Source organism: Tauraco erythrolophus, chromosome 5 (genome assembly GCF_009769465.1).
Source record: "Tauraco erythrolophus isolate bTauEry1 chromosome 5, bTauEry1.pri, whole genome shotgun sequence".
Classification (NCBI taxonomy): domain Eukaryota; kingdom Metazoa; phylum Chordata; class Aves; order Musophagiformes; family Musophagidae; genus Tauraco; species Tauraco erythrolophus.
This window is the reverse complement of record NC_141469.1, coordinates 33,111,545-33,138,064: the sequence shown is the minus strand read 5'-3', so window position 1 is coordinate 33,138,064 and position 26,520 is coordinate 33,111,545. Positions and strand designations below refer to the sequence as shown.

Sequence of the window (26,520 nt, the reverse complement as noted above, 5' to 3'; positions counted from 1 at the left end):
TACAAAATTATCATCTATGGCATAAAAAAAAAGCAAGAGATGTTTGTTTATCACTTGTGACTAGGCTTCCTTTTGCATAATACTCTTTAATAGGAACTAGGCTATGTATTCAGTTAACTAGGATGAAAGCCATCATTAATGTAGTATCCAAAAAGACCTGGAGGAAAGGTACACAGAAAAGAGACTTTAAATCTTAAACTTTGGGTCCACAGGGTATTCGAAATATGTTTTGCTGATATTTCAGCACCTTTTGCAAATTTTTAAGGGGATGGTAGCAGCTGTGAAGGTTCATCATCTTGGTGCCTGCAGTTACTGCACCTCCCACGTGTTTTAGCAATTGAGCTGTTTTGCCTCTCATGTTTCACTGACCTCTGCTTGACAGGTCTCTTAGCACAGAGACTACTAGAAAGCATTAAGTGTAAATTTACTTGCTCTTGAACCTATGAGGTAGCAACATAGTTCATTGACAGGCCTTCATTTTTATCTGCCTGAGAATTTCCATTGTTGTGGCAAATTTATTATACACCTTCGAATAAAGATGTGAACCCCTCGATACGTTACTGAGAAAAAGGTCTCGTTAATATGATGTACTGTCCAGGCATGTTATACTTTGGTGATCATAAATCGTGGGCTTTAGTAGTAAGGTTTTGCAGGGGTTTATTAATGAATGAATTCTGTCTGGTATAAAGATAGTTAAATGAATGCTTTTTTTACAGGTTCAGCATAGATGAAGGCCAGACTTGGAGTACACATAATTTTACCAGCACTTCAGTCTTTGTTGATGGATTACTTAGTGAACCTGGAGATGAGACACTGGTCATGACGTAAGTTGCTGTTTTCTTCTCATCTTTTCAGAGTGCTCTCTGCTGATCCACTGAGCATATTTTTAATTGTGAATGTTTGAAATAGTCCTTGAGTGGATGACTTTTGCCTCTTGCAGTCACACAGGCTCTTACACTGGTGTCCAAACAGCCCTAGTATGCAACCTGCCTTTGAAATTATGAGTGCAGTATTTCAGGTTGTAAACATAAAGTGTTATGTTCATAGGAAATTTTGCAAAGTTATCACTGGGGAGAGTGGAATAATAGGACTGCAAATACAAATCTGAGAAAGCAGGTAAAAAAAAAAATAACCATTTCCTGCATTTTTTTAGTTTTCTACAGCTTCTTGGGCAGACTTCAAAAATGCAAAATATCTGTCCCTTCTTCTTGTGAAAAATTGTCTTCACAGTGTAAACAACTATGTTGTCCTAGTAACTAGCATTGCAGTACTTCATGTAACCAAACGCTATGCTAACAAATATGCGTTTTAATTGTACAGTGACTGAGGCAGATGCTGTGATCAGAGTTAAAAATAACCAAATTCTGCAACTCAGGCCCGTTTATCTTTTTCAAAAGGGCCAGGAACATTTGGATCTGAGCTGCAGGTTTTGCTCCATCTCTAGGATAAATGCTAATATTTCAGAAGCATCTGAGACTAACAAACACCTGTCCAATTAGAGAGAAAGGCACATGCTGACTGCAGCAGGAAAGATGAATGCACTCAGAGATGTGCAGGTTGTTACATGTGCTCCTATCAGAACAGCTTGTGCCATCCTTTATATGGGCACTCGGTGTGTTCATGACAAGCTTTTTCTCCTAGGAGTTACAAATAGAGCTGCCTTCGATGTGTACCGGTAGCATTTTCCCCAGGGGGAAAAAAAAATAGCCCAGTGCAGAGTTCTGTAAAGGATCCTCAGCAAAACAGAAATCCTACCCAATGTACTTAAAAGTGTTGTGCCAAGTTCATAACACTGTACTGCACAGAAGTGAATTTGATCTGTTTATTCATTTGTTCTTTCTCCACTATCCCATTTATCCTCTCTTACACATATATGACCTGAGAAAAACAGTATTACTCCACCATCTTCCCCTTCTCTCAAGCGTAGAGTTTTTTTGTGGTATTATATATGCCACATAAAGATACTTCTGCCTCTGCATGAAGGATTTCCATTGATTTCAGTGGAAGTAGAGGGATCAAAAGCTTATCCTAAACTGTACTTACTGGCAGATAAAATGATGTGTGATGACTATATGCTCTCTGGCGTTTTTTAATTATTGTCATTAAAAACAGTGATTTTGTGAAGATGTACTTAAATATCTGGCTGAATAGGCTAAAGAGCTCATGTAAAACGATACCTTTTTGAAATCATCCATCTGAAATGTACAAAACTGTAGCTAGACTTGGTACATGAGCCCAGATTGGTGAAAAAGCATTATGTGACTTGTGTGTTTCTAAGAGAAGAACGAGCATGACTCCAGCATCTCGGCGCCAGGCTTGTAGGATCCTTCTCTGCAACTAGTTCTGCTGAACATGGAGGACATCAACCACTTGCTGTCACAGACTGGCCCTGAAAAGACTTGCAGTCTTCCTACCAGGCTCTAAAAATAATGGGAAGAATAAACTTAAAGGTTTCCTTGTTGCTGTTATATCAACTTCCTTGTCTCTCCTACTGCTTTTGGTTGGATTTTACCTTCAGGGTGACATTGTCTGCCCAGTGCTGCTCTGTCTGACTTTACGTCAAGACCTTTTGTCATTCTGGCTTCAGTCATTTTCTCTCAAAACTTCACACTTGTACTGAGTTGCTGCGCATGACTTTATCTACAGCAATTTGCTGCTTTTGAGAAATGTCATCCACTGATACACATTCCCTGGAAAAATAAAAAATCAACTATGCCATCTTTTCAATTTTATTAGATAAAAAATGTTTTTTCTTCTGGGTAGATCATTGTAAGATGAACTTGTGTATGGTAATGGGAATAAATTAACAGTGTCTTTCACCCTAAAGAGTCCCCAAATCCATTACTAAAGACCTAGCCTGACATTTTTTACTTGTACAGGAATTTAATTTTCTTCCTTTGGTAGGGAGTTTGTTTGAGTAAGGACTTTGAGTAATGAGCCCAATGTCAAAATCTGCATAAATTAGTAGAGATAACATGAAACTAGTAACTGAAAAAGAGTGCAAAATTGTGGAACAGAGACTATTTTATTTAAAGCTTCTAGAATAAGCTCACAAAAGAGTCAATGAATATTTTACTTGTACGGAAAGCAGCTGTTACTATAGGGTAAAATCCCAGTTCCACTGAAACCAGCTTAGGGATTTCTTTAAAGGTTTTTAATTTTTATTAAAAAAAAAAATCCACAAAAATATTATCTAAGAAAGACATTAAGGAACCTGGTAACACTGTGTATAAGAGAGACTTCTCATTCTCCAGCATGGTGACTGGGATGTTGACCTCACTCATAAGGGACTTCCATATGAATTTCTGTTCTGTCCTAACTAATCCAAAATGAAGCGGTCTGGAAAGCTTTACTGAAGAAACAGGGGAATTTGAACCTGGTTGCCTCAAGTCTCCATTTCAGAAAGTTTTGTATTTTCTCCAAAACAGAGAAAAAACAAATGTTGACTTGTCAAAAGTTTTAATAAAACTAAGTTGTCATCTGCCAGTCGACATTAATCTAAATCATTCATCCAAATCCCCTGCAGTATTCAAAATACGTACACTCAAATGCCAAGGAAAATATATTTTATTCCATTGTCCTCTGCAATAGACCTAGTTAAGATTTTTAGGAGTTTCAAGTGGTAAAGTATTCAAAAAATTTATGAAACTCATTCTGTGTAAAAATCAGTTTCTAAATAGACCTAATTAATGTTTTTAGGAAAGATAAGCAATAAAATATTCATAAAGTTTAGGAAACTCGATCTGTGTAAAAATAAATTTCTAAACGAAGAGCTCAAATTCAAAATTTATAGGTAGATGAATAAGTAAGGGTTGCTAAGAAATGTTCTCAGCTAATTGATATATATTCATCAAAATAGTGCATCGTCTAGCAGGCTTTCTTTTGTTCTAAATTCTTTAAGAATGAAAGTCACTGCAATCCATTATTATACTTAAAAATATATTATATTTTGGAAAAATTACTTAATAACGCTGAATTGAGTAATGGTCTAACTCAGTGGAAAAAGAGAATTTTTTTGTGTCTGAAATATTGATGTTCCTCTTCAGAGGAAGTAGCTCATATAATGAAAGTTTCAAAACTGTTAAAATGACTTCTAAATCACAGTTCAGCTTCTGGGAATGTTTTCCAAACTAAGTTTTTTAGATTGCAGTGTAAATAACTGTGCACAATAGCCACAGTACTGTAGACCATGACACCTTTTAAAAAGCCAGTAAGAGGTTACATAAAAGAACTGCTTTTCTTTATGGCAGATAGGATCAAAATCTTCCTTATGGGTAGTTAGGTGGGTTTTTTTTCCAAAGGGATTTATTTTCCTAAGGTGTCACAGAGTAACATCTTCAGATGCCGCTGGGAACTTTATAACATCTCTGAACTGCAGAACTCCTGCACGTGTGTTTTACTGTCTTGAAGTCCCTTGTGTTCCTGTTGGGTTCATAGGTGATAATGGAAGCAAGAAGATAGTCTAGTTTAAACTTGATCAAAGCAAGGTGGATATGATATGAACGGTTGTTAGATACTACAGAAAACCATCTGATTTTTGCAACTGTCGATTCTGCTAAGAGTGTCAACCTCACCTTTAACGTCAATAACAGTCAATTTTACATGTAGTTTTGGGGGCTTATTGTTGTGCTACACATGGCAGCACACCTTTCCTGTTGTCTTTGAGTAGCTTACTAGGTGGAGGTACTTCTCTGTGTTGTGAATTCTTCACTAGTAACTATATCATACAGCAACTCTTAAAAATGATAGATAAAGCCTCATTTTGTAGGAGAATAGCTGATTTCCCAAGGCAAATTCTAGATTTTATTTGCAGCTAGTTAATCTCTTGTTTGAGAAGCATTACACAGTCATTAAATGGTTGCTCTACTCTGCATACTGAGGAACGTATCTGTCAATAGGTGGAGGAAACAGGAAGAGAATGGTGACCTTGATAAAAGAGCATTGAAAAAGCAAAGTGGTGACACTATTTCAGTCTAATCTAGGTATCAGCTAATCCAGTTGTACAGACGCCTGTTTAGTGGCAAGTCAAGTGGCAAGCTTTTGTTGGCATCTCCATGGGCACAGACTTTAGCAGAGCAAGTCAACACATTCTAGTGTCACTGCCAACCTGTGGTCTTGGAGCCAAGACCATGGGACTGCCCCTGTCTCTCCCTCTGCTCAAAAGAAATCCAGTGTTTAAAGCTTTGTTTTTTCTTTTCTTTCCATATAGTTTTCATAAAATATTCGGAAGCGTGGGAACGTGATGCTTTCAGTGTTTTGCTAAAGCCCATATTTAGTACATTTTGAGGGCAGACCTGAAACTATATCTGAATAAGAGGAACTGAAAGTTTAGGATTCTGTGTCCTGTAAGAATCTTTTATCACCTTGTCCCTATTTAAAGGAGGAGAGAAAAAGGGTGATATGTGACTTTTTTATTGTGATGGAGTCTTTGTGTCATTTTGAGCCCATATTACCGAGTGGGTGCCTGCAGCTGTGGTGCTCTAACTTCTCTTCCAGGGACACGGTTCCATTTTAATGTCTAGTTCTAATAAATAGTGATGATGAGGTAGACATTAGAAACTTTAGCCAACCATAAAATCATTCAAATATTTTACTTAAATTTTGGTGAGGCCTTGAACTCCATTTTGCTGTATTTTGCTCTCAAAATGAAGGACCTACAATTTAGGCGACCATAGGCTGTTTACTTTGCCAGGTGACGTCTGAATGTGACAAAAGAGATCTGATTTTTAAGTGTGTGAGTAGAAAAAAAAATATTAGCTAAATAATTACTTATAAACTTTTGTAAGTATCCCAAATTAACTTGATCTTTAAGATGACAGCAGAGAGCTGAATGATACAAAGCTATCCTTTATGTCATATGTTTCTCCTTAAATTAATAGCTTTTGTTCCCTGACCACCTTGTAAAAGTAAATTTCTTGTAGAAGTAAATTTCTACATAAACCATCAGGCTGGGCAATAAATCTGCAATTTTTTCCAAGCAGCTTACATGTTAAAAGGTTTTTTCTTGGAGAGGAATTTAGCAAATAGATGGAAAAAATGTTGGAGGTAATTCACAAATATGGAGCCACTGAGCTTCTGGATAAAATGGGAACACGCTCATCCTGCTCCTCCCCAGCACTTCTCAGAACCTAAGCATTCATTTCCATTCTTTTTCCCCAAAAGGGCTGAAACCAAGATGTTTTGACATAAAAGAATGATTGGCAATTGTTATTTTTTAGGGGCAGGAAACAATGAAAAACATATTTTGGTTAAATTTCAACTAAATTGTTTCCTCCTCTCATTTTTCACTTTGGCAGCCAAACCAAAAAAAAAAAAAAAAAGAGGAAAAACTACCCTTTAGTGCCTTAAGTATATGCATGTGTTTGTAGTTTAAGGCACTTAAATCATAAATGTCTTAGCATATTTGCACATGATCTGTTGTGTACACAAGCACTGTTTATGTGCAGTTGCTTGATGTAGGCAGGTGTCTACTTTTGCACATGGAAGCATTCATCATTTCCATAGTTGCAATTTAGGAAGGTCACTGAACATGTGACCTCCGTTACGTTCTTTTGGGGAATTAGAAAAATATGTGGAATTATAATCTTCATGTGTAACAGACTGCAGCTTGAATCTTAAATTACTTTCATCCATTTTATTGGTATGAATTCTTTGACTTACCTAGTTTTTGTGGATTTTGCAATGGTATAAAAGAAACAAAGACAAATGTTAGAAGGAAAGCATGTCTGTAAAGATTAAACTGGCTTTTTCTTTTTGAAAATGGTAGGCTTTTAGTAGCACTGTGGGACATAGTCAGGGATAACCTGCTCTGTCAACCCTCCTCCCCTTGGAAAATCTTATGTTACTGTTTGTGTGAGTTAAGGAGAACACTATCTGTTGGCAGTGGTTACACTAGAGATAAAGTGCATCCTTGCATGCCATGACCTCATTGCTTTACTCCTTCAACTTGGTAATTTCTTTACGGATTTTGGCATGGGAAGGTCATGTGTCTTACTGTATGTTCAAAGGCATTGTAATAATATGAACTACAACAGGCAAAACAAAAATAAGATTGTCACATTTATTTGCTTTTTCAGTTATATTGCCGTTATTTATAGTAAAGGTCTACGTGAAGCAGAAGACTCAACTCTCTGAGTTCACCATAAATTGTCAAGAAACTTCTAACACATTATTCCTTTTAGACAAAAGACAGCTGAGAAAGTTGCTGCTGTTTTAATGTAAATGGCCTCTGATATCTAGTGAACTGTAAGGTGGATTAAGTATTCAATGTGAAATTGCAGTTGTATTACAAAAATAATCAGGGAGGTGTGACAGTTAAAAAAGCCCAACAAATTAACAGTACGGTAATTTCACTGACAACCGTGATTGCTACTAATATGATTTACTACAGGAGAGGAAGCCTTTTATAGGGAACAAGATCTAAATACTACATTTTAGTGTAGTTCTGTGACTGCTTCCGTTTAAAGGAATATTTTCCAAGAGACAGACTCTTTCTGAGAGTCTGATTTCCTTTCCCTTCTTGATCACATGCTCACTGTTGGATTTTGAGGTTTAGCTCCACAAAGAATTTCAGGTACCTACCTTTTTGCTCATGCTTGGGCATCTTTCCCAACACAAGATATCATCTCCCAACACAAAAAGGACATGGAGCTGCTGGAGCGAGTCCAGAGGAGGGCCACGATGATAATCCAAGGGCTGATTAACACCTCTTCTATGAAGACAAGCTGAGCGAGTTGGGACTTTTCAGCCTGGAGAAGAGAAAGCTCCGGGGTGATCTTATAGCAGTCTTCCAGTACTTAAAGGGGGCCTACAGGAAAGATGGAGAGGGACTTTTTACAAGGGCATGCAGTGATAGGACAAGAGACAATGGCTTTAAACTGAAAGAGGGCAGATTTAGATTGGCTATAAGAAAGAAATTTTTCACTGTGAGGGTGGTGAGGCACTGGAACAGGTTGCCCAGAGAAGTTGTAGATGCCCAGTCCCTGGAAGTGTTCAAGGCCAGGTTGGATGAGGCTTTGAGCAACCTGGTGTAGTGGAGGGTTTCCCTGCCTATGGCAGAGGAGTTGGAACTAGATGGTCTTTGAGGTCCCTTCCAACCCAAACCATTCTATGATTCTATCTTTGCTTAGGTGCTGCCCAGAAGAAATTAGACTTGTTATCCAAGATAGAGCCACTGAGATTACCCATGTAACCTGTATGTGGGGTCCTCAATTGACCCTGATTCAAACCCTAGGTTTTATTGTCAGTGGTTTTATACATTTGAAGGCTCTCCCAAAAACCTTGAAGTCCTCTTCCATCCCTATCTTGCATGTGAAGTCAGCAGAGTGTGTCAACAGGGCGGTACAGGACTGCACAGATAAATTCTGCTACCTTAGCAGCATGCTGTTTCGAACATCACGGTTGATGACAAAGTCATATAGAGGAGAGCAAAAGCCAACACAGCACTTGGGAGATTAAAGCAGCGTGTCTAGAATGAAGGAGGCATCTGATTTCAAACAAAAGTAGCTGCGCATCACGTAGCTGTCATCGCTAGTGTTCAGTACGACTGCAAAACTTGGACAATTTAAGTTGCTATGTTAAACATCTGAATAAATTCCACATGTGCTGTCTTTGTGACAGCAGTACAGCAGGATCACTCCTGCACTTTGAGGTCTTTGAGTGTTCTCAGAGATTCAGCAGTAAAGCAAAACTGTTGCGGGTTCAGCTATGCTGCTCTGAGGATCTGGTGGGTTTATCAGACATCAGGCTGCTCAAAGCCATTTTCTTTGTCCGGAGACAATATGGTTAACAGCTCCAAGGTGAACCACCATAATATTCCAAAAAGTTGTTCAAGGTGTGTCTTAATTTATATGGTATTAGATCCATGATATGGGACACTGCAGCTAAAATCCATCTGCTCTGGCAAAGAATGTTTTGATGCTGTGAAAGCCTATGAACAGAATCCTGAAGAACACACGAAAAGCTGAAGAGGAAGGCAAGTATAGTAGTTATAAAAAGATGTTTGTGACATTTGAGATGAGCAGCGTGTTGTCAAAATCAGGCTCATTTCTCCTGAGTGAAACCATGGAAGCTGAACGTTTACTTGATAAGCCTTTGGGAGTCTCCAGCTTTAGCACCATCGTGGCTTCAGTCAGGTGGTTTGCAGGTGTCACAGACAGCAGGTGACACAGCTATTACTGTTCATCTGAACTAAGAACATCTATTGAATGGATGCTCTTTTCTATTGAATAGAAACGTGAATTTACTGGAAGAGATTATCATTGCATATAATTTCTTTTAAATTAGCTGCCCCTGATTATGAGCTTTATCAGGAACAGAAATAACCAGCAATCCTGCAGCAAATAGTTTAAATGAGTTAGCTTAAAAACTGCATTAAACTGTCCTAGCTATCAAATGATGCAATCAAATTAAAAAATGATGTGCTCATAAATGAACTAGGAAAAAATGTACAAAGTTGTTATGGCAACTGAAACACTGAAGTTGAAATTATGGATCCCAAATTCTTGCAAATAAAAGTAAATTAATTTCCAAGGTAATTGGAATTTCTTTCAAAAATTATTTATCACAGCATCATCTTTCATAGTTTTAACAGAATTGATTTGCTGGCTTTCTAATGAAATATAATTAATCAAGAAGAAGGTTTTAGTAGCTTATGAATTACTATCATCTTGATATTTAACTTCTAATCATCAGTTACACTTGCTGCACTGTTCCGTTTTTTTTTCCATTCATATGGTTTTATTGGACATATATATTTTGCACCTGAGCAATTAGATTGTGATTGCTGTTATGTATTGCTTTATTGTAGCTCATATTTTTGTTTAATCCATTGAGTCTTACTTAAAACATGCCTTTCTTCCTTACTTTGGAAAAATGCTTCGATTCTAGTGACATTTGGAAATGCATTTAAATGAGTTCTTCTGATGTGTCTACAAAACCCTGTCCTCAGTAGGGCAACAAGTGTTATTGCAGCAACAGTGTTAATAATAATGAGGCTATATTTTCGAAGTTTCCTAAACTGGCTGCCTGTAAGGTGCTGGGTTCCTTAGGGCATTTGCCCCAGAAATTACAAAGCTCTATGACTGTATTTTTCATGGGTTTTGTGGCTGTACTGGGATACTTCCTCAAATTTCAGGAATTCTACTTAGGCCAGAGAATGGTGGAATCAGTAGTGCAGTTACTGTGCTCTGTGAGAACATGGTTTTCAGTCTGTAGAATCAGAACAGCCGTGATGGAAATGAGTATTCTTTTGCGAGAGGCTGGACTAACAGGCAGAAAGGTTATTTCTGTCTTTTGCTAAAAATCCACAGAGAAGACACTTATAGTTCATCCATTGAAGCAGTGCCTTTGCTGGATATACATATGGTTTGCACATAGCTTCTGTATTATTCTAGTAGAATTTGTATAACAGCAATGTCTGTAATTTTTATATCATTATAGGATGCGGGACTGGGCAATATCTCAAAAGTTTGTCTAATCTGTAGCTCTAATCCTGATGTTTCACTAATTTCTTGCTCCAGAGAGGGGGAATAAACAGCCTTAATAACTTGTATCATTACCATCACAGAGTCACAGAATGGTTGAGGTTGGAAGGGACCTCTTGAGGTCCTCTGGTCCAACCCCCTTGCTCATACAGAGTCACCTAGAGCCAGTCACCCAGGACCGTGTCCAGATGGCTTTTCAATTCTCCAAGGATGAAGACTCCACAATCTCCTTGGGCAGCCTGTGCCAGTGCTTAGTCATCCTCACAGTAAAAAGTATTTCCTGATGTTCAGAAGGAACCTCCTGTGTTTCAGTTTGTGCTCATTGCCTCTGGTTCTGTCACTGGGCATCACAGAAAAGAGCCTGGATCTATCCTCTATGCATGCTCTCTTTAGGTGTTTATAGATGTTCATAAGATCTCCCTGAGCCTTCTCCAGGCTGAACAAGCCCCAGATCTCTCAACCTTTCTTTATAGGAGAGATGCTTCAGTCTCTTCATCATCTTTATGGCACTTTGTTAGACTTTCTCCAGTCTGTCCGTGTCTCTCTTGTTCTGGGGAGCCCAGAACTGGCCACAGTACTCCAGATGGGGCCCTGCCAGTGCTGAGGAGAAAGAATTAGAGAATTGTGTAACTGTATCTTTTAAGTTTATTGATTCTTGTCTTTCGTCTTTTTGCGCCTTCTCCAGGTCTCTTTGAAGACAACTCTTCAGTCTATAGCAAGACTTTTTGAAGACGTTTTGTTTTATTTTTCAGTTTTATCCTTACCAGTGAAAAAAAACTCAATTCTTTCAATCTTTCTTCATCGGTTATGTTTTCTAAGCAGCTTATGAGTTGTCCTTGCCCCTCTTCAAACTCATTTTTAGTGAGTGTGTAAATAAGCATATAACATCCAAAATTAGACACCGTATTCTTTCATAGGCTCACCAGTGCCAAGTCTATCAAAATAATTGCATTCATGTTTTCTATTCTCCATTTCTGAATACAACCTACAACTAGCTTTCTTCTTTTGGAGCAACATTGCATTCTTCTTTTAATTCCCCAGAACTCCCCAAGCCTTTTCTTCGGGGTTTGAAAATTATTCTCCATTTTGGTTTTGCACCTTTGTTTTTGTGTTTTTCCTAGGAATATTTTTTGCAATTGGGGTTGGAGTATTTCATCATATTGATTTTTGACTGTTGCTTCCACCAGTCGGTGTCTGCTCCCTTCCTTCTGCGTTATCCACAAAATTTTGTGTGTACGTGTGTGTTATTTGACCACAGGGGTGTTAATGAAGATACTGACTGTGAACCCATCATATCTTTGTGATACACATCTCAAAATATTTATCTGTTTGATAACTACTTTTGAAAATGGGTTTTTCTAATTGGATGTGTACTCCTGTTCCTCATTACAATGACTTTATCTACACTGATGTTTTCCTTTTTAAGTTGAGACAGTGTCAGCTAGAAATGCGTAACAGTTTTAACAAAGGTCAAATATGCTAAATGTTCTCCTTTCCTTTTTTCCACTAAGCTGGTTACCCTGTGAAAGAAGGAAATTACATTAGTTTGACATGGTTTGGTTTTGACAAATCCGTGGTGACTGTTTGTTATCATTTTAATTATCTCCAAGGTGCTTATAAGAGGATAGCTTAATAATTTGTTTGGTATCTTTGTGGATATCAAAATTAATTCTGTAACTCTCTAGGCTCTGTTTTGTTGATTTATATATATGCTTATATATACATACATATGTACACATATGTATGTGTACATAGGTGAAATGTTTCCCTTTCCATAGTCATCTGGAGTCACTCTCATCGTCTGTGAGGTCTCAGAGATAACTATTAATAGTTCTGAGATTTTGTTTTATATTTTTAGGATAATTTCATTGTTCTTTTCTGCATCGAACTCAACCAACCATCTCCTTCCTTTTTTTCCTGACTAATCTGCCTGAGATAGGTAACATGAATGAAGAAAATTTCATCTGTTACATAGAAAATACTTTTTTTGAGGCAAGAGTGAAGCTTTGACAGGACTTGTTGCACTGCACTTCAACATATTTGTTGATAAATGAGTTAATAATAAAAACGTAACCAATTTGTCAAGTTTTGTGCATCTAAAGAAGCATTCGCTGAGTAAGGTAGCTGTGTAAGCACATGATAAAGTTTTCCCTATGTTAATACTTTATATGGAGAAAAAAAGATGGGTTTTTTTTTAAAAAAAGAGGTACAGATATTTAGAATGCAAAAGATACTTTGTGCCTGTCAGTAAAGCCAGTCATATTGAAGCATGCATTATGGAAACAAAAAAACCATGAGACCACCTAAGTAGTCGCTTTATTGAATATGTAACTGCAAGTGAATAAGGTTATATGCATGACAGCAGCTCTCAGGATCCAGCTGAACCAGAAAAAAGAATCAAACTTATAGGTGTCAATGAGAGAAGTGGACCACACACCTACCTATGTGCACATACAGCCAGTGGGCTGAGCCACATTTTTTAGTTTTTGTGTATTGTTTCTACTTCTGAGCCTTGGGTACATTGAAAAGGAAAGAAAGTTAGATGATCCAAATCCATTAATATCAGAGCCTGACTGAGAAAAGACATACAAACTAAATGCACGTTTGTTTTTAAGTGCACTTCTGGTGGTGAAGTTTCCTGTGAGCATGGATGGTTTGGTCATTATAACTTGGGCACTATGGGCAGTAATCTGTAGGTACCTGCGTCTCTGTGCTGTGGCTGAGAAGCAAAGACACCAGAAAGGAAAAGGGGAAATCATTGTACATCTTTAGTCTCCGCATCTATTTTTCAGCCTCTTTGGTAGACTCCAAAGCTCTACATCCATCTACCAGGGAGGAAGCTTAGTGTGATGACATTGCCCCTGTGCTGCAGAGAATTCACCGTCTCCTCACTTCTGGTCCACCCTAGTTCCACTTTGAACCTGGTACTTAGGACAAGAGAAATGACTGTGTGCAGCAGAATGCTTTTAGCGAAACTGTACCATTCCTGCTGTGTCTGGATGTGAACAAAACTGAGGGCAAAACAAAAGGAATGAATTAGTTTGGAGAATGCTACTAAACCTTGGAATGCAAACTCTGTGCAGTATGAACTGCACAGAAATTGTTGGCTTCAAAATCAACCTTAAATTCTTTGGCAAGTAAGCCACATAAGCCTGATGCAAACCACAAATGCATTTTGACTTTTGCCCAGATAGTCTTTATCCTTTCTAATTTGTTGCTGGATGTCATACTTACCCGTCTTGTTTTGGAAATAAATATTCTGACTTTGAAAATTTTGGCTGCTTTCAGAGTGCAGCTTGGTTTTTAGAGCAATGAGATTTCAATTTTCTTTTTTTTTTTCAAAAAGAAATTTAGTTTTTGGCTGTTTTTTGTTATGCATTGGACTATCTGAAACGAAGAGGAGTTCCTCAGCACAATGTGTAGATTCAGTGTATTCCTTAGAAATGAATACAATTTCATGATACTGCTGTGAGTTTAAACAATTGCAGATTGCTATCTGAAATCTGTAGAAGTTAAAAAAAAAAAGGCAACAACAACTGAAGAAGTTGCACCATAATCATAAGGAATGAGTGACAGAGCTGAAAATTAAACGTGGGTTCTGCTCCCTGATCTGAGCTCCATGTCAAAATCTCAGAGCTCTGTATGTTTCATATAACAAGATAATAGACAAAAATGTTAGGTTCCAAATTAGAAAAGGATTTCCAAATATTTCCAATTAAATTTCTGGATAGTTTGCTGGCAGAAAAAAAATAATCTCTAATCTATGAGCCATATTTTTTCATTGTAAAATTTCATAGACATTTGGCAAATGTTTTCTGACTAAACATGTTTTATAGAGAGAGAAATAAAAGCAGAAGAAAAATTAACCAGGGACATTCTAGTAGGGAACCATGACCAAAGAAAAAGATAGAACTGAAAACCGGAATTTCAGATGTGCGGTGTTTATTTCCAGTAAGATTTTACTTTTGATCTTTTTGTTTAGAGTCTTTGGACATATTAGCTACCGTTCGGACTGGGAACTGGTGAAGGTGGACTTCAGACCATCCTTCCCCAGGGAGTGCACTGATGATGACTATGAATCTTGGGAGCTCACAAATCTACAGGTATTCATGGTCTTACGTTTACTGCCACAACTTTTCCATAGCTTTCAGATTCCCGTAGAACTGTGTGCTAGGAAAACGTTTTCAAATAGAATTTGGATGCTGCATCCCTAGCTTTGATCTCCCTATGTTGGTATTTGCTGATTTTACAATAGTTTAAAATGGGGGAGAGTTTTGTGTTCCCTGTGATTGTGTGATCTGTGTCCTGGAAAAGGCGGAAGGGTGTCTGGTGGTCAGCCATAATAATAGGTGGTCCTGCTGGATTATGAAGCATATACCATAAACTAAAGTGTGTAATATTGACTGAAGCAATTCCAACATGCAGTCATATGTTCTGCCAACTTCCTGACCGCATGCTGTACTCGTATATAAATCGCCATAAGTAGAGTCCGTTCCAGAAGTAATTTAGGATCTCAGTGGACCGATAATGTAATGCAGTCCAGTTGTTTTGGGCGATACCATTTCTGCAGTAATGCATTAAGGCTGTGCTAATCCTAGTGCTCTGGCCAAATCCAATTTGGGGAAGATACATTCTCTCTATAATCTATTGATTAGAGAGACCTATGTGAGAGGTTTTTAACATTAAATTGAATATGTCATATTTGTTCATAATCATTCTGATTATTCTGTTTGTGCTTCTTCCAGTACATTTGTTCTCTCACTCTCTGCAGGTTTTTTTTTTTTCTGCTTACTACTCCATGTTATTTCAGCTCTCCAGCTCTCGTTTGCTAGTTCTCATGCCTAATTTTACACTTCTTTTTTGGGAATGCTGTGTATTTTCTAAGAATATTACACAGGTCTGAGCCTAAAGAGTAACAGTGTCTTGGGATATTGGTATCAAAATGCCTTTCAGAAATTAGAAACTACTAAAATAACTTTGAGAGGGTACTTGCTGCTGCCCAGTTACCAGTGAAGTGTGTTCAGGTAGTCTTCATTCCACCTGTGTCCATATACCTGGTGCTTCCTGTCAACTGCCAACACGAGACATGGTGATTTAGGTAGAACTTCAGCCATCTACATCCATACTGAATTTTTAAATGACCAGTTGTAGGGTTGTGCCTAGATTGTGCTCACATTAAACATGAGTTAAATTGCACTTGAAATTCCATGTACAACTTTGGATTTGTGCCCCGAAATATAGCATATGCTATAGTTCTGTAATGGCCTGTTAGTGGACAGTGGACATTTTGAGTATCAGAGAGTTGAGACTTGATACAAGTTTATAGTCTTGGAGCAAGACCAGCCTTTCTCTTGACAACATAAGGTCACATCTGTGTGGTGCGAGTTGTGATGTGCAGTAACTGCGGTGCTTTGATGTTCAGGGTGATCGTTGCATCATGGGGCAGAAGAGGAGCTTTCGGAAGAGGAAGATTTCATCATGGTGCATTAAGGGTAGAAGTTTCACATCAGCTCTCACATCCAAAGTTTGTGAATGTGTGAATTCTGATTTCTTATGGTGAGTCTGTCTTTGGACCTTTTGATTTATTGCTAGTAAATAGTTACTTAGAGTTTGAGATGGGTTTATTTCCCTCCTTTTGCCCCTCTCTTTGCATAGCTGTGTATAAACAAATAGAAAACCTGTTATTTGGATAGCAAGTTGCTTTTGCATTTGCCTTTGTTTAAAAACATCGCCATGTTTTAAGTATTTGTTTCACCTGACTGAACAAATCCTGATGGTTTTTTTCTATTGATCAAGACTTGAAAAATGACCATTGGATTGATTTATAAGGCAAGCAAACCCTTTCTATTTGCAAATTAAGAAAAAAAAAAAAAAAACAACAAACAACCCAGAAGAAATGTGTTGGTCTGAGTGGCAAAGGAAACCTTTTAAAAATCTAAGCTACCAAGAGAGTTAATTTTGCAGAACTGACAAAGTAATTACAACCAGTTTTTCCCTCAGGTATACACAACTCCCATTGAAATTAGACTTAGAACAGAAGTGGCTTTATTGGCTTGTATGTTCAGCTGGTAGAATAATATTTTTAAAATCTTTTTACTCTCAGAAAAGTAGTTTCATCCACCCCAAATTAGACTGGTGAATGAAGCAGGGATAGTAACATACTTGGTATTGCTGTTTTTCAGTGATTACGGCTTTGAACGCTCTGCACTTCTGAAGTCAGAGTCTAGCAAATGCTTTGCTGACTTTTGGTTTAACCCAGAAGCACCTCCTGAAGACTGCGTGCTGGGGCAGGCCTACACCAGCAGCACTGGGTAAGCTGATTTTGAGTTCACCTGGCTTGGCAGAGGCTTCCAGAGAGGAGGAGAACATTCTGACCAAGGGCCACAAAAGTGGTTTGAAGGAAATATAAGTAAGGCAAACTGTAAAACCTAGGAAATGAAAGGTACTGACTCAGGCTTGGAGAACGTGCAGAACCTTCCTACACATTCTGATGTGTAGGACTGATGTGTAAGACTGATGAAAGATACTACTTTACATGTTTACAGGAGTTCAAAAACTAATCCATTTGAGAAGAGGGGGAGCTGTCTTGCTCCCAGTATTTTTTTTATGTTTTTTTTGGTAATGTTTTATAGCCATTGTTACACTTCTGACAGGAATGTCCATTCAGAGCCTTTTTGGTTTCGCCTATTGCTTGGGTTCAGACCAATTTTCATTTTGAATCCAATTAATTACTCTGAGTCGTCAGTAACATTTCACAAAATGTCCCAGTCTCTTACTTCCGTAGCAGTAAGGAGTTCTGTGGAGAACAGATTCTTTTCCTGACCATATGGGACACTCAGAATCAAAAGAAAGCTTTAGTAATTGTAAACAATACTGCATAGAATATACACTACAATGTAGCCTGACGTCTGTGCTGAGAATAACTTGCAGCTGGCATCTATTCTGGCTTATCATAACATCATCTCTGTCAGTTGTGGAGACGTGAACTAAATGATGAAATGTCAAATCTGGCAATAGAATCACGGTCTCTGCGTATATTTGCCTTACTGAGGAAAATGATGCCTTTTGGGTTGCGGTTGACAGCTGTGATATACAGAATAGGAATTCAAAAGAGTGAAACCTGACTCAGATTTTAAAGGATGTTTAAAAATAACATACCTAAGTGAAACTGATCTGTAAATACTGTACACATCCAAGTATTTCAGTATTAGTTCTTTAATGGTGTTAGACTTTTTACTCTTTTATACTGTTATGTTGAATAGATGCTTTAAGCATTCTAAGAAATGCACAGATTTGAGAGAGCAATTTAGCAATCGGTTCTGGGTTAATGCTGAAGCTGCTTGGTCTAATTTCTTCCTGGTCTTTGGGGTTTGAACCAAGACCTCTAGAGCATTGAAGACTGTTGAATGCTAGGAAAGGGTATGAGAGAGAGGACAGTAGACTGTCTAGCTCCAGGAGGGCTGATCACACTTGTTTCTAAGTTTGAAAAGGAGACTCTTCCAACGCTTTCAAGGGAAATCCTCGTTCTGCTCCATGCCCTCTTTCTTCAACAGGTTTTACTCAGTAAAGGCAATGTCCCTCATTGAAGTGTTTGCATCATGAGTTGGTTTTGATCATCTGCAATCTTGTCTGTTTGTGAACCCCAGGAATATTCATTAGCTACCATCACACTCGCGCTCAGTGCCTCTGATGGCATGCTCCTTCTCACCTCCTATTCATTGTGCTCTCTGCGTACTGTTTTTGCAGGTACAGGAAAGTTGTTTCTAATGTGTGTGAAGGTGGTGTAGACCTGCAGCAGAACTTAGCACAGCATATGTGTCCCTTGATTGCTCCCAAGGGACTTCAGATCAGCATCAGAGAAGAAAGCCTGGCTGTTAAGCCTGGGGAAGACATCACCTTCATCGTCAGACAAGAGCAGGTAGTAACAAATATTGGCTTTATGAAAGTTTCCTCACTATGTTTGTGGTTCCCTTCTCTTCTACCTGCTTTGCTGCTGAATGAGATTAAGTTGTGCTTGAGATAAAGATGAATGACTCCCTAAATATTGAAACTTCTGTTTTCAAGTGAACCAGACAATCCAGTAAGCTCAGTGAACAATCGCGTTCTGTCCACGGAATGGGATTTTTCCTCTCAGCGGCATAGTCAGTCCTGATTCCTTAAAGTTATCAGCAGCTTGGAAAATCAAAGGAACTAAATTACCAAAGTCTTCTTGGACTGAAAATATCAACTACTGTATCAGAGAAGAAAAAAAACGCAGAGAACATTTAGTATTCTGGTTTAAGTTTTTTTGAGAATCTGCTTTCAGAAAGGAATCAGAAAAGCTTTACAGAAATCAGCAAATAGCACAGCATAAGAACATTTATTATATATTAGCTGTGTTGCCAAAGATACATTTTTTAATGTTTATTGAGAGACACAATGCCTTAAGGCCCTGATCAAAGGCAGCAAGTAACTTTTGGATGAGTTGTTTGCCGTGGGTATGTTTCCTAATGCTTTCTTTTGAGTATTAGGCTCTAAGTGTTGTGCTCAGGTTACCAGAGTATTGTACTTCCTGGCTAACCCCACTGATTTGCAAGAAATTGCAGAAAGTTCACACATTTTGGCAAACCTGTGTAATATAAATAGGGCCCTTGGGATTTATTTCTGTAATGGAATCAAGAACGTTACATGTAGAACACTGGGCTGCTTAACACTTTGTAGGCTCTCGTCCCAGTGCTTGCTGTGCTCCAACACTTGTGTGGTAAGTTATACTGCCCTCTCTTTTAATAATTTGTTTGGAAATGTTTATTGTAAGAATGGAGCATTTGGTTGCAATTTGAACTCTACTGATTTTGACTGGCAGTTTGACTTTCTTCCTACTATATAGATTCTGAAGCTTTCGTGAATCTCTGTTGCAATATGTAAAACATTTTAAACTCTTCAAAAATCTTCAGAAGCCAGGGATCTTGAAGGGAATCCTGTGCTGTGTTTTCTGATGAAGTCTTTGCTGGGTACATGAACTGGATGGCAGATTTAGAAGAAAATGTAACAGTTTGCTGCCCCCTACGGCTAAGAATGATATCTATACTCAAACGTCCTGAGTGTTGCTTAGAATTTAATCTATACAACAAAGTCTAATAAGATTTCATAAGAATTACCAAGTTTAAGAAACAGCTCTACTAGGATAAACAGAAACATACTGCTTTCTCTGCTGAACAAAATTAATTTATTGATTTGTCTAGATGCAGGATTGCCAGACATCAGGGAGTGAAGACAGCAGGCTTTGGGTATTTTTGGACAGTTTGCAAGTGAACTTAGATATAACAATAATTTATAATTATAGTTTATTTCCCCCTCAGATTCTGTTGGCTGATTCCTTTTAAATTTATCTGCCTTTTCTGTATATGACTCTCTTGTTATCTGTCCACCACTCTCTCTCTCCTGGCCTGGGAAACAGAAGTAAGTACCTTGGTGTTTTGAAGACAGAACTCTCGTCTTTACGCTAGGGAAGCTATTAGAATAAAACATTAGGAGAAGCTTGCATCTACTGGCTTTCAACACTGGTTTCTGTCTCACCTGAAAAAAAATATGCATGTATACTTGTTAGCATCAGAAAGAGCAAACAAGAACTGTTTGCAGGCTAACGTCATCTAAAGAGATTCCACTTACTGGCACATTGCTGGCAAGAAGACATCTCTTTTGCTTTAAACTTTAATAACATACTATCTCCTGCTAAATTCTACCCATCTGTTGTCAAAAGAAAGATGTTATTTGGAAAAAAATATTCACAGTAAAGAAGCTTTCAAGGTCCTTTATGTGGGTTGAAATATGGTGGTTAGGTGTTTGATAACCCTACAGGTTCCTTCTTATACGTATTATTTACATAATAAGCAATGCTCTTTCATCTGATAAAACGTGGAACAAAATCAACCAAACTACAAAATAATAAAAGGAGGAAAAACAAATATATTTTCCTTCCCTTTGTAATGAAAGGGAACAAAAGTTCTAGGCTTTGTTGCCTCTTAGATTTTACATTAATGCTGCCTTTTGGAATTAGATTTCGATGCAAACCTGCGTCAGAGAGTGTCTCATGGGGAAGTGAAGTGATTTTTGAATACTTCGATGAGCGTCAATCCTTCTCTTCTCTGATGGCCATTCAGGTCACCTGAGGAGCATATGGATCTATACGTTCCTTTCCCAGAGACAATGAAGATTTTTAAACCAACACTGTGTTTTCACAGTTCAGAAGATTTTTTACCAAGACTGTCCCCACCATATGTTTTGACTGCCTGACTGTGATGGCTGTGTACTGTGGCAAGCAGGCAGGAACACATTGCTGAAGACTGAGGAAGAACTGCAGCTGGCTAAGGCAGTGCTGCCAGTAGTATTCAGAAAGTGTTGCTGCTCACAGCTAAAATGGATTTTCCTTTGACTCCATCCACATGGCCAGTCCACGTAGCACAGGCCTGACTTCTCTCCTGAGCAGCCACGACGGTACAACATGAGAGATGGGCGTATATTTGTCCTCTGACAATAGTATCAGTCTTACAGTGGTTTAGGTCTGAATTTAGGATGATGTCATTTAAAGGGGCACTTAGCAGAAGTGCAGTGAGTTATAACTTACATGAGGTGCTTGATGTGACAGAATTGTTTGGCTGGACTTTTAAATCCTTTCCCAAACTCAGCTCAATACTCTGCTTCATTAACCATGCATCTAATTTTACAATAAAGCATGTTAGTTTTAGACATGCTGGTAACTCTGTATAATGCAGTACAACTCTGTGTGAAGATCCTGGCTTGGATCTTCAAGGCCATGTAGTTGACACTCAGAGGGTATGGTTAGAAGGTGCTGTGAAGATGTTCTAAAACAATTAATTTTACTTTGTAATTGCATAGTCTAGAAGTTCACTGGATGAGCAGTGATTTCTTGAAATAATAATATTCAGTTGTTTGCAATCACACAAGCATCAATCCAAAACCAGGGGCTGCCCTGCACCATTATATTAGTTAATGTCCAGCTGCATTAAAACAAGGGTGATGGTTTCCATGGCATATGACTTGGTTAGTGGTCTGAGGTGTTTGATTTCAAGGTAGCACCTTACTGTGGAAAGTTAGTATTATCCCTGTTAATGCACACAGCATCTGTTGTACTAAAATCTTTGCCGTGAGCGTAGTGGTTTTACTGCAGCTATTGCAATTGAGTTAAAATATCTGGCTGGGGCTGGAAACACTGTTGTGATTCAGGAAATGGTTATAGTCGTGTGACCTATCTATTTCAGTTCTGGCCATTTTAAATATTTTTTATATATTTTCCTTTTAGGGTGATGTATTGAATACCAAATACCAGGTAGATCTTGGAGATGGCTTTAAAGCGATATATGTGAACCTTACGATGACTGGAGAACCCATCCGTCACCGCTATGAGAATCCTGGGATTTACCGTGTCTCGGTGAAGGCTGAGAATGTGGCTGGGCATGATGAGGCTGTGGTGTTCGTCCAAGTCAACTGTAAATCAGCTCTCTGGTTTTCTTACTGCTGCATAAAAACCTTGTGACAACTGTGAAGTAGTAAAGAAAATTACTAGTTGCAATTAGGAAAAATGCGTATTTTTTCGCTAACCTCATGCAATCTTGCAGTGCTGTATGTTGTTAATGCAGAGGCTTGTAAACCTAATGTATTAGGAGGTCAGAGTTAGCTTTGTTTGGATTTTGGAGAGGGTCAGTGTATTAATCTTTTAAATAGCAAGCATGTCTCAGTTCAAATTTCAGGTTTGATCCATCTTCCTGAGTCTAGACCCCACTGACACTCTCAGCAGCTAAAATTTCACACTTCAAGCTATATCTTTTTAGGAGCTTCTAGGTCCTTTGTGAAGCAAGTGAATAGACATGTTGAGAAACGTATGAGCACTTATATGATTTTAAAAGAGAATCGAAATTTCTATGTTTCTAAAAGTCAGGTAACTTATTCAAGAGCCAGAATCTAGGTTTAGGTAGTTAATTCTCACAAAGTTTTAAAGTGATATTTGGATATAACTTCATGTTGACAAGCAGTATTACTTGACTTAGACTTCCCTCCCTCTCTTCTAAATTAAGACCTGAAAACCCCCATCAAATAGATCTAAGAGAAAAGAATAGCACGGCACAGGGAATATCATGCACCATCGCAAGCTTAATGTACCTCAGTCATCTCATAATTGAAATGAAGAAAGAAACTCATAACTGGAAGTGAATTTTCCTCTTCCTTTAAGATTCAAGACAGCTATTGCTTTGCCTGTGTTCAAGTTTGTCAAACTTCAGAAAAAAGCAACATCAAAAGAAAAAGATACTCATATCTCATTCTCCAGGTGTCTGTTTCCCTCTGTTGAGAGTGGTGTGTCTTCCATCCTAATCCCAAAGCAATGGAAATCGCTGGAGCCACATGCAAGGCCGTGCACAGATCCATGTGCTCTATGTTAGCCTGCCTGCTGACTGCTTATGTTTCTATATTTTGCTAGTCAAAATCCTTGAATCCGCAGTTTCCAGTTCTACTTTGATTAGCAGATGGAGCTCAATCCGTTAATGCTAATGGACATTCTCCTATTAAAATCAAATGGAAAGGATCAGGATCAAATTCTCCACCTCAGTTTCGCTAGCTGTTTCTTTGTTTTTTAAATCATTTGACAACTCCAGAGAGCTCAAATAAATTCCTTAGGGCTTCACTGTTACTTTTTAGGAGCTTCTAGGTGCTGAGAAGTAGATTAAGCACAGGAACAATAGATCTGTACAAGCAATGAACAGCAAAAACTCTGTTTAACATCCTTCTCTTGAGGCAGAGCAACTTCTTACCATTCAGAGAACGATAAGCAGTAGCAAGCCCTGATGGAAAGTGGAACAACCACTTCCTCAAAATGTGCTTCAGGTGTGGCCTGCATCAGGATAAACAGTAAAAATAAAGATGTTGATTGTGTTTTATGCAGTGGATTTATACATAGTAGAAGCCGGAGGTATTTTCACAAGTAAAATGGCTGGTGCATTAAAAGGACTTTGGTGCCAAAGTGCAGGGGTAGCAGAGGACTGAAAGCAGACGTGGTTCAGTCCTGAGCTTGTCCATGGATGCTGCACATGGTCTAGAAGACTCACGGAAGCATGTTACCCAGCCTGCTTGAATAAATATTTTCTATGTGACTTACTTTGTTTAATTTTTTAAGTAAATTACAAGATTCGAGGAAATTAGCTGACACTAATTAAACTGCTATTTCTGCACTCTAGAGAAGCACTAATAGCTGTTCAGGGACAATTTTCACTGTGGAATACCATGAAAGCAGAAATGTCCATAGAGTCCTGCTTTTGCTCTATCTCCAGCTGATGTATTCCCAGGGAATTTTTTCAGGAACAAATGGTAAAGGGAATAATTTTTACTCCTGCCAAGTTCTGTTGCTCTAGGATGCCCTGTAATACAGGAGAATTATATGAACTTTGATCTGTCATCCATATTATGCTTTCTGATCCAGATCACACAATCTACAACTTCTTAATAAACTGTAACAGAAATTTGAGCAATTCTGATAGTATACGTGTGAGTAGGTAACCTAGAATAAAAAGAACTGAAGAAGAACTAGGTATACATTTTCTTTTTCAGGAAACCATCATCTCTACAGTGTGTGAATAATCAGGGAGCTTTGAAAACTACTGAAATTGTTGCTTCATTAAACAGAAATCATATAAGTCGACTTCATTCCTAATTGTATACACTTAGTGGTGCTATGAAGCTTGTTCAAATGCATTATGGAATTGTGTGACTGAGACAAGCAAAAGGACTCGCAGTAATTGTTTTTAGCTCTTTACTGTATAGGAACTGCTAAATTGAAATAGCAGTCATCATTCAAATACCAAACAACTTTCCCTCTAAAAATTGTGGAAAAGAAAGTAACCTTCTTCAGGAGCAAAACCATATCTCAGAATGATCAGTTTCCTCTGAGAAATTTACGACAAGTCAAAACAGTGGCACAGATCCCTCCAGAATTCTTTAGTTTGCCTCATCAGAAGGAAAATCTATTTCTAGGAGAAACAGATTTGATGGAAATTCTACATTTTCTTAATTTTCCTCAGACATCAGCAAGAGGAGGAGCATTGTAATTCCGTTTCAGTAAAGAAGCTATTGAAGAAATCATTTGTTTAAGCACTCAGCATGTCTTGAATTCATATAGGTGGTTAAAGAGTCATCAGAGAAAGTGCAGAATGAAAGTCGAGTCTGCTATTTGGATGAAGCAGCACACAGGCTGGTTGAAGTGAGGTGGAAGAAGAGGGTGTGCACAGCTTGCACGACTTGCTCTCAGAGAAGTTCCATCAGTTTAGTCAAAGAGAATTAGAAGTGAATGGGCAATGATTCAGCTCATGAAATAGAGTAAAAGAAAGGCTTCGGACCGGTGTTAATTACCTTTAAGTTTGCACTGAAATGGAAGACCTTTGAATTAAAAAATATGTAGAATAGAACAAAAATGGATGGGTTAGTATTCATTCTGTGTAATGAATGCATGTTAGACCAAACAGCGGTTTGGTATCCTGGATAGATGGTGCAGCTGAAATGAAGAAATTCTAGTGATTGCATTGCACTATTATAAGGCTTTTACCTTTCAGACATTCTGAAAAAGTTATACTCGGAAACCTCCAAGGGAAAGATTTTCTTTCAATAAAGTTGTACTATGAAGCAAAATACAACACTAAGAAGGAGATAAAATCACTGTAATGATGCATTTCTTTTATACAAATAATAATGCCCACAGCCTTCATAGGCAAAAGTTCAGAAAGGAACAAACTGAAGACATATTTTGGAGTACAGAGTTTATCTATTTTGAGTTGGAAATAAATGCTCCCCTGATATACACATCTATTTTAAAGCATACATTAATCAGAGCTGATGTGTGATGTGAGCCTAACAGCTGATTTTTTGTAATGAAAATGAGTAGTCAGCAGCATTCTTTTTCAGTTTTCTACTTTTCCCTTACCAGTTTGATTTCTTAGATTTTTTTATTCAATTATTTTTAAAAAAAAAAAAAAAAGCTGATATTGCCTTTTTCACTTTTTAACTGGGAAATTTGCTTATGTTTTCTAGAATTGGACATACACACAAAAAAATGCATGAGAGAGATGTATTTTGGTTATCAATCTGTCACATTGCTCTAGGATTTTGCTTGTGGGATTTTGGGGTTAGGTATTTTTGGTTGAAATGAGGTCCTTGCTATTATGCCCACAGCTTTCAACATAGATGTAAAAGCAGGAGGGAGGAAAAAAATAAATTGAGCACCTTACGGTGTGCTGGTGAGAGACTTTAGGCAGAGAGGCATTAATAAGTTGATGGATTCTTGTTCAATTATATTTTGGGAACTCTGTTCAGCTCCACTGCAGGCTCTAAATTTAGAAGCGGTTCCAGTTGTTGGGAGAAACCAGGAGGTGAATCTGACAGCCATCATACTGCCCAAGAACCCTAATTTGACAGTCTTCTACTGGTGGATAGGAAACAATCTTCAGGTACATGAATGGTTTTGACCGAGGTTATTTTCAATCTCTTTCCAATAAAGGTTGAGTGACACCTTTTGCTTTAATAGAAATACTACTATGTTGCATGACTTCTTTTAGACCATCTTTCATTCCAAATAGCCATTCATATCCATCTGGTGGCAAGCAGTATCTAACTTGCCTTGTTTTATCATAAAAGCAAACTTGTGGAGGGGGATGCATTTGGGATCATAGCTTTGGCGAATGATGAAACTTGGATTTATGCACTTCCATGTTAATAATGTGAATACTGTGAATTTAAGTTCTGTACAGAAATATGTATATATTCATTGTAAGGAAGAAAATTTTTACACTGGGGGTTGTGAGGCACTGGAACAGGTTGCCCAGAGAAGTTGTAGATGCCCCATCCCTGGAAGTGTTCAAGGCCAGGTTGGATGAGGCTTTGGGCAACCTGGAGTAGTGGAGGGTTTCCCTGCCCATGGCAGGGGGGTTGGAACTAGATGATCTTTGAGGTCCCTTCTAACCCAAACCATTCTATGATCCTATAATATTTTCTGGGAGTC

The 26,520-nt window shown here is 38.1% G+C and overlaps 1 protein-coding gene across 1 annotated transcript in view; it reads left to right on the top strand.

The window, feature by feature from the left end:
- Window positions 1-26,520, top strand: part of SORCS2 (sortilin related VPS10 domain containing receptor 2) — a 591,182-nt gene that overhangs the window by 541,422 nt on the left and 23,240 nt on the right. Inside the window, exons 14-20 of the mRNA XM_086611291.1 lie at window positions 717-824; window positions 14,467-14,587; window positions 15,907-16,040; window positions 16,667-16,795; window positions 18,231-18,402; window positions 21,784-21,970; window positions 25,836-25,969. Of these exons, the coding sequence (XP_086467417.1) occupies window positions 717-824; window positions 14,467-14,587; window positions 15,907-16,040; window positions 16,667-16,795; window positions 18,231-18,402; window positions 21,784-21,970; window positions 25,836-25,969 (985 nt within the window). The remainder of the gene's footprint in view (window positions 1-716; window positions 825-14,466; window positions 14,588-15,906; window positions 16,041-16,666; window positions 16,796-18,230; window positions 18,403-21,783; window positions 21,971-25,835; window positions 25,970-26,520) is intronic.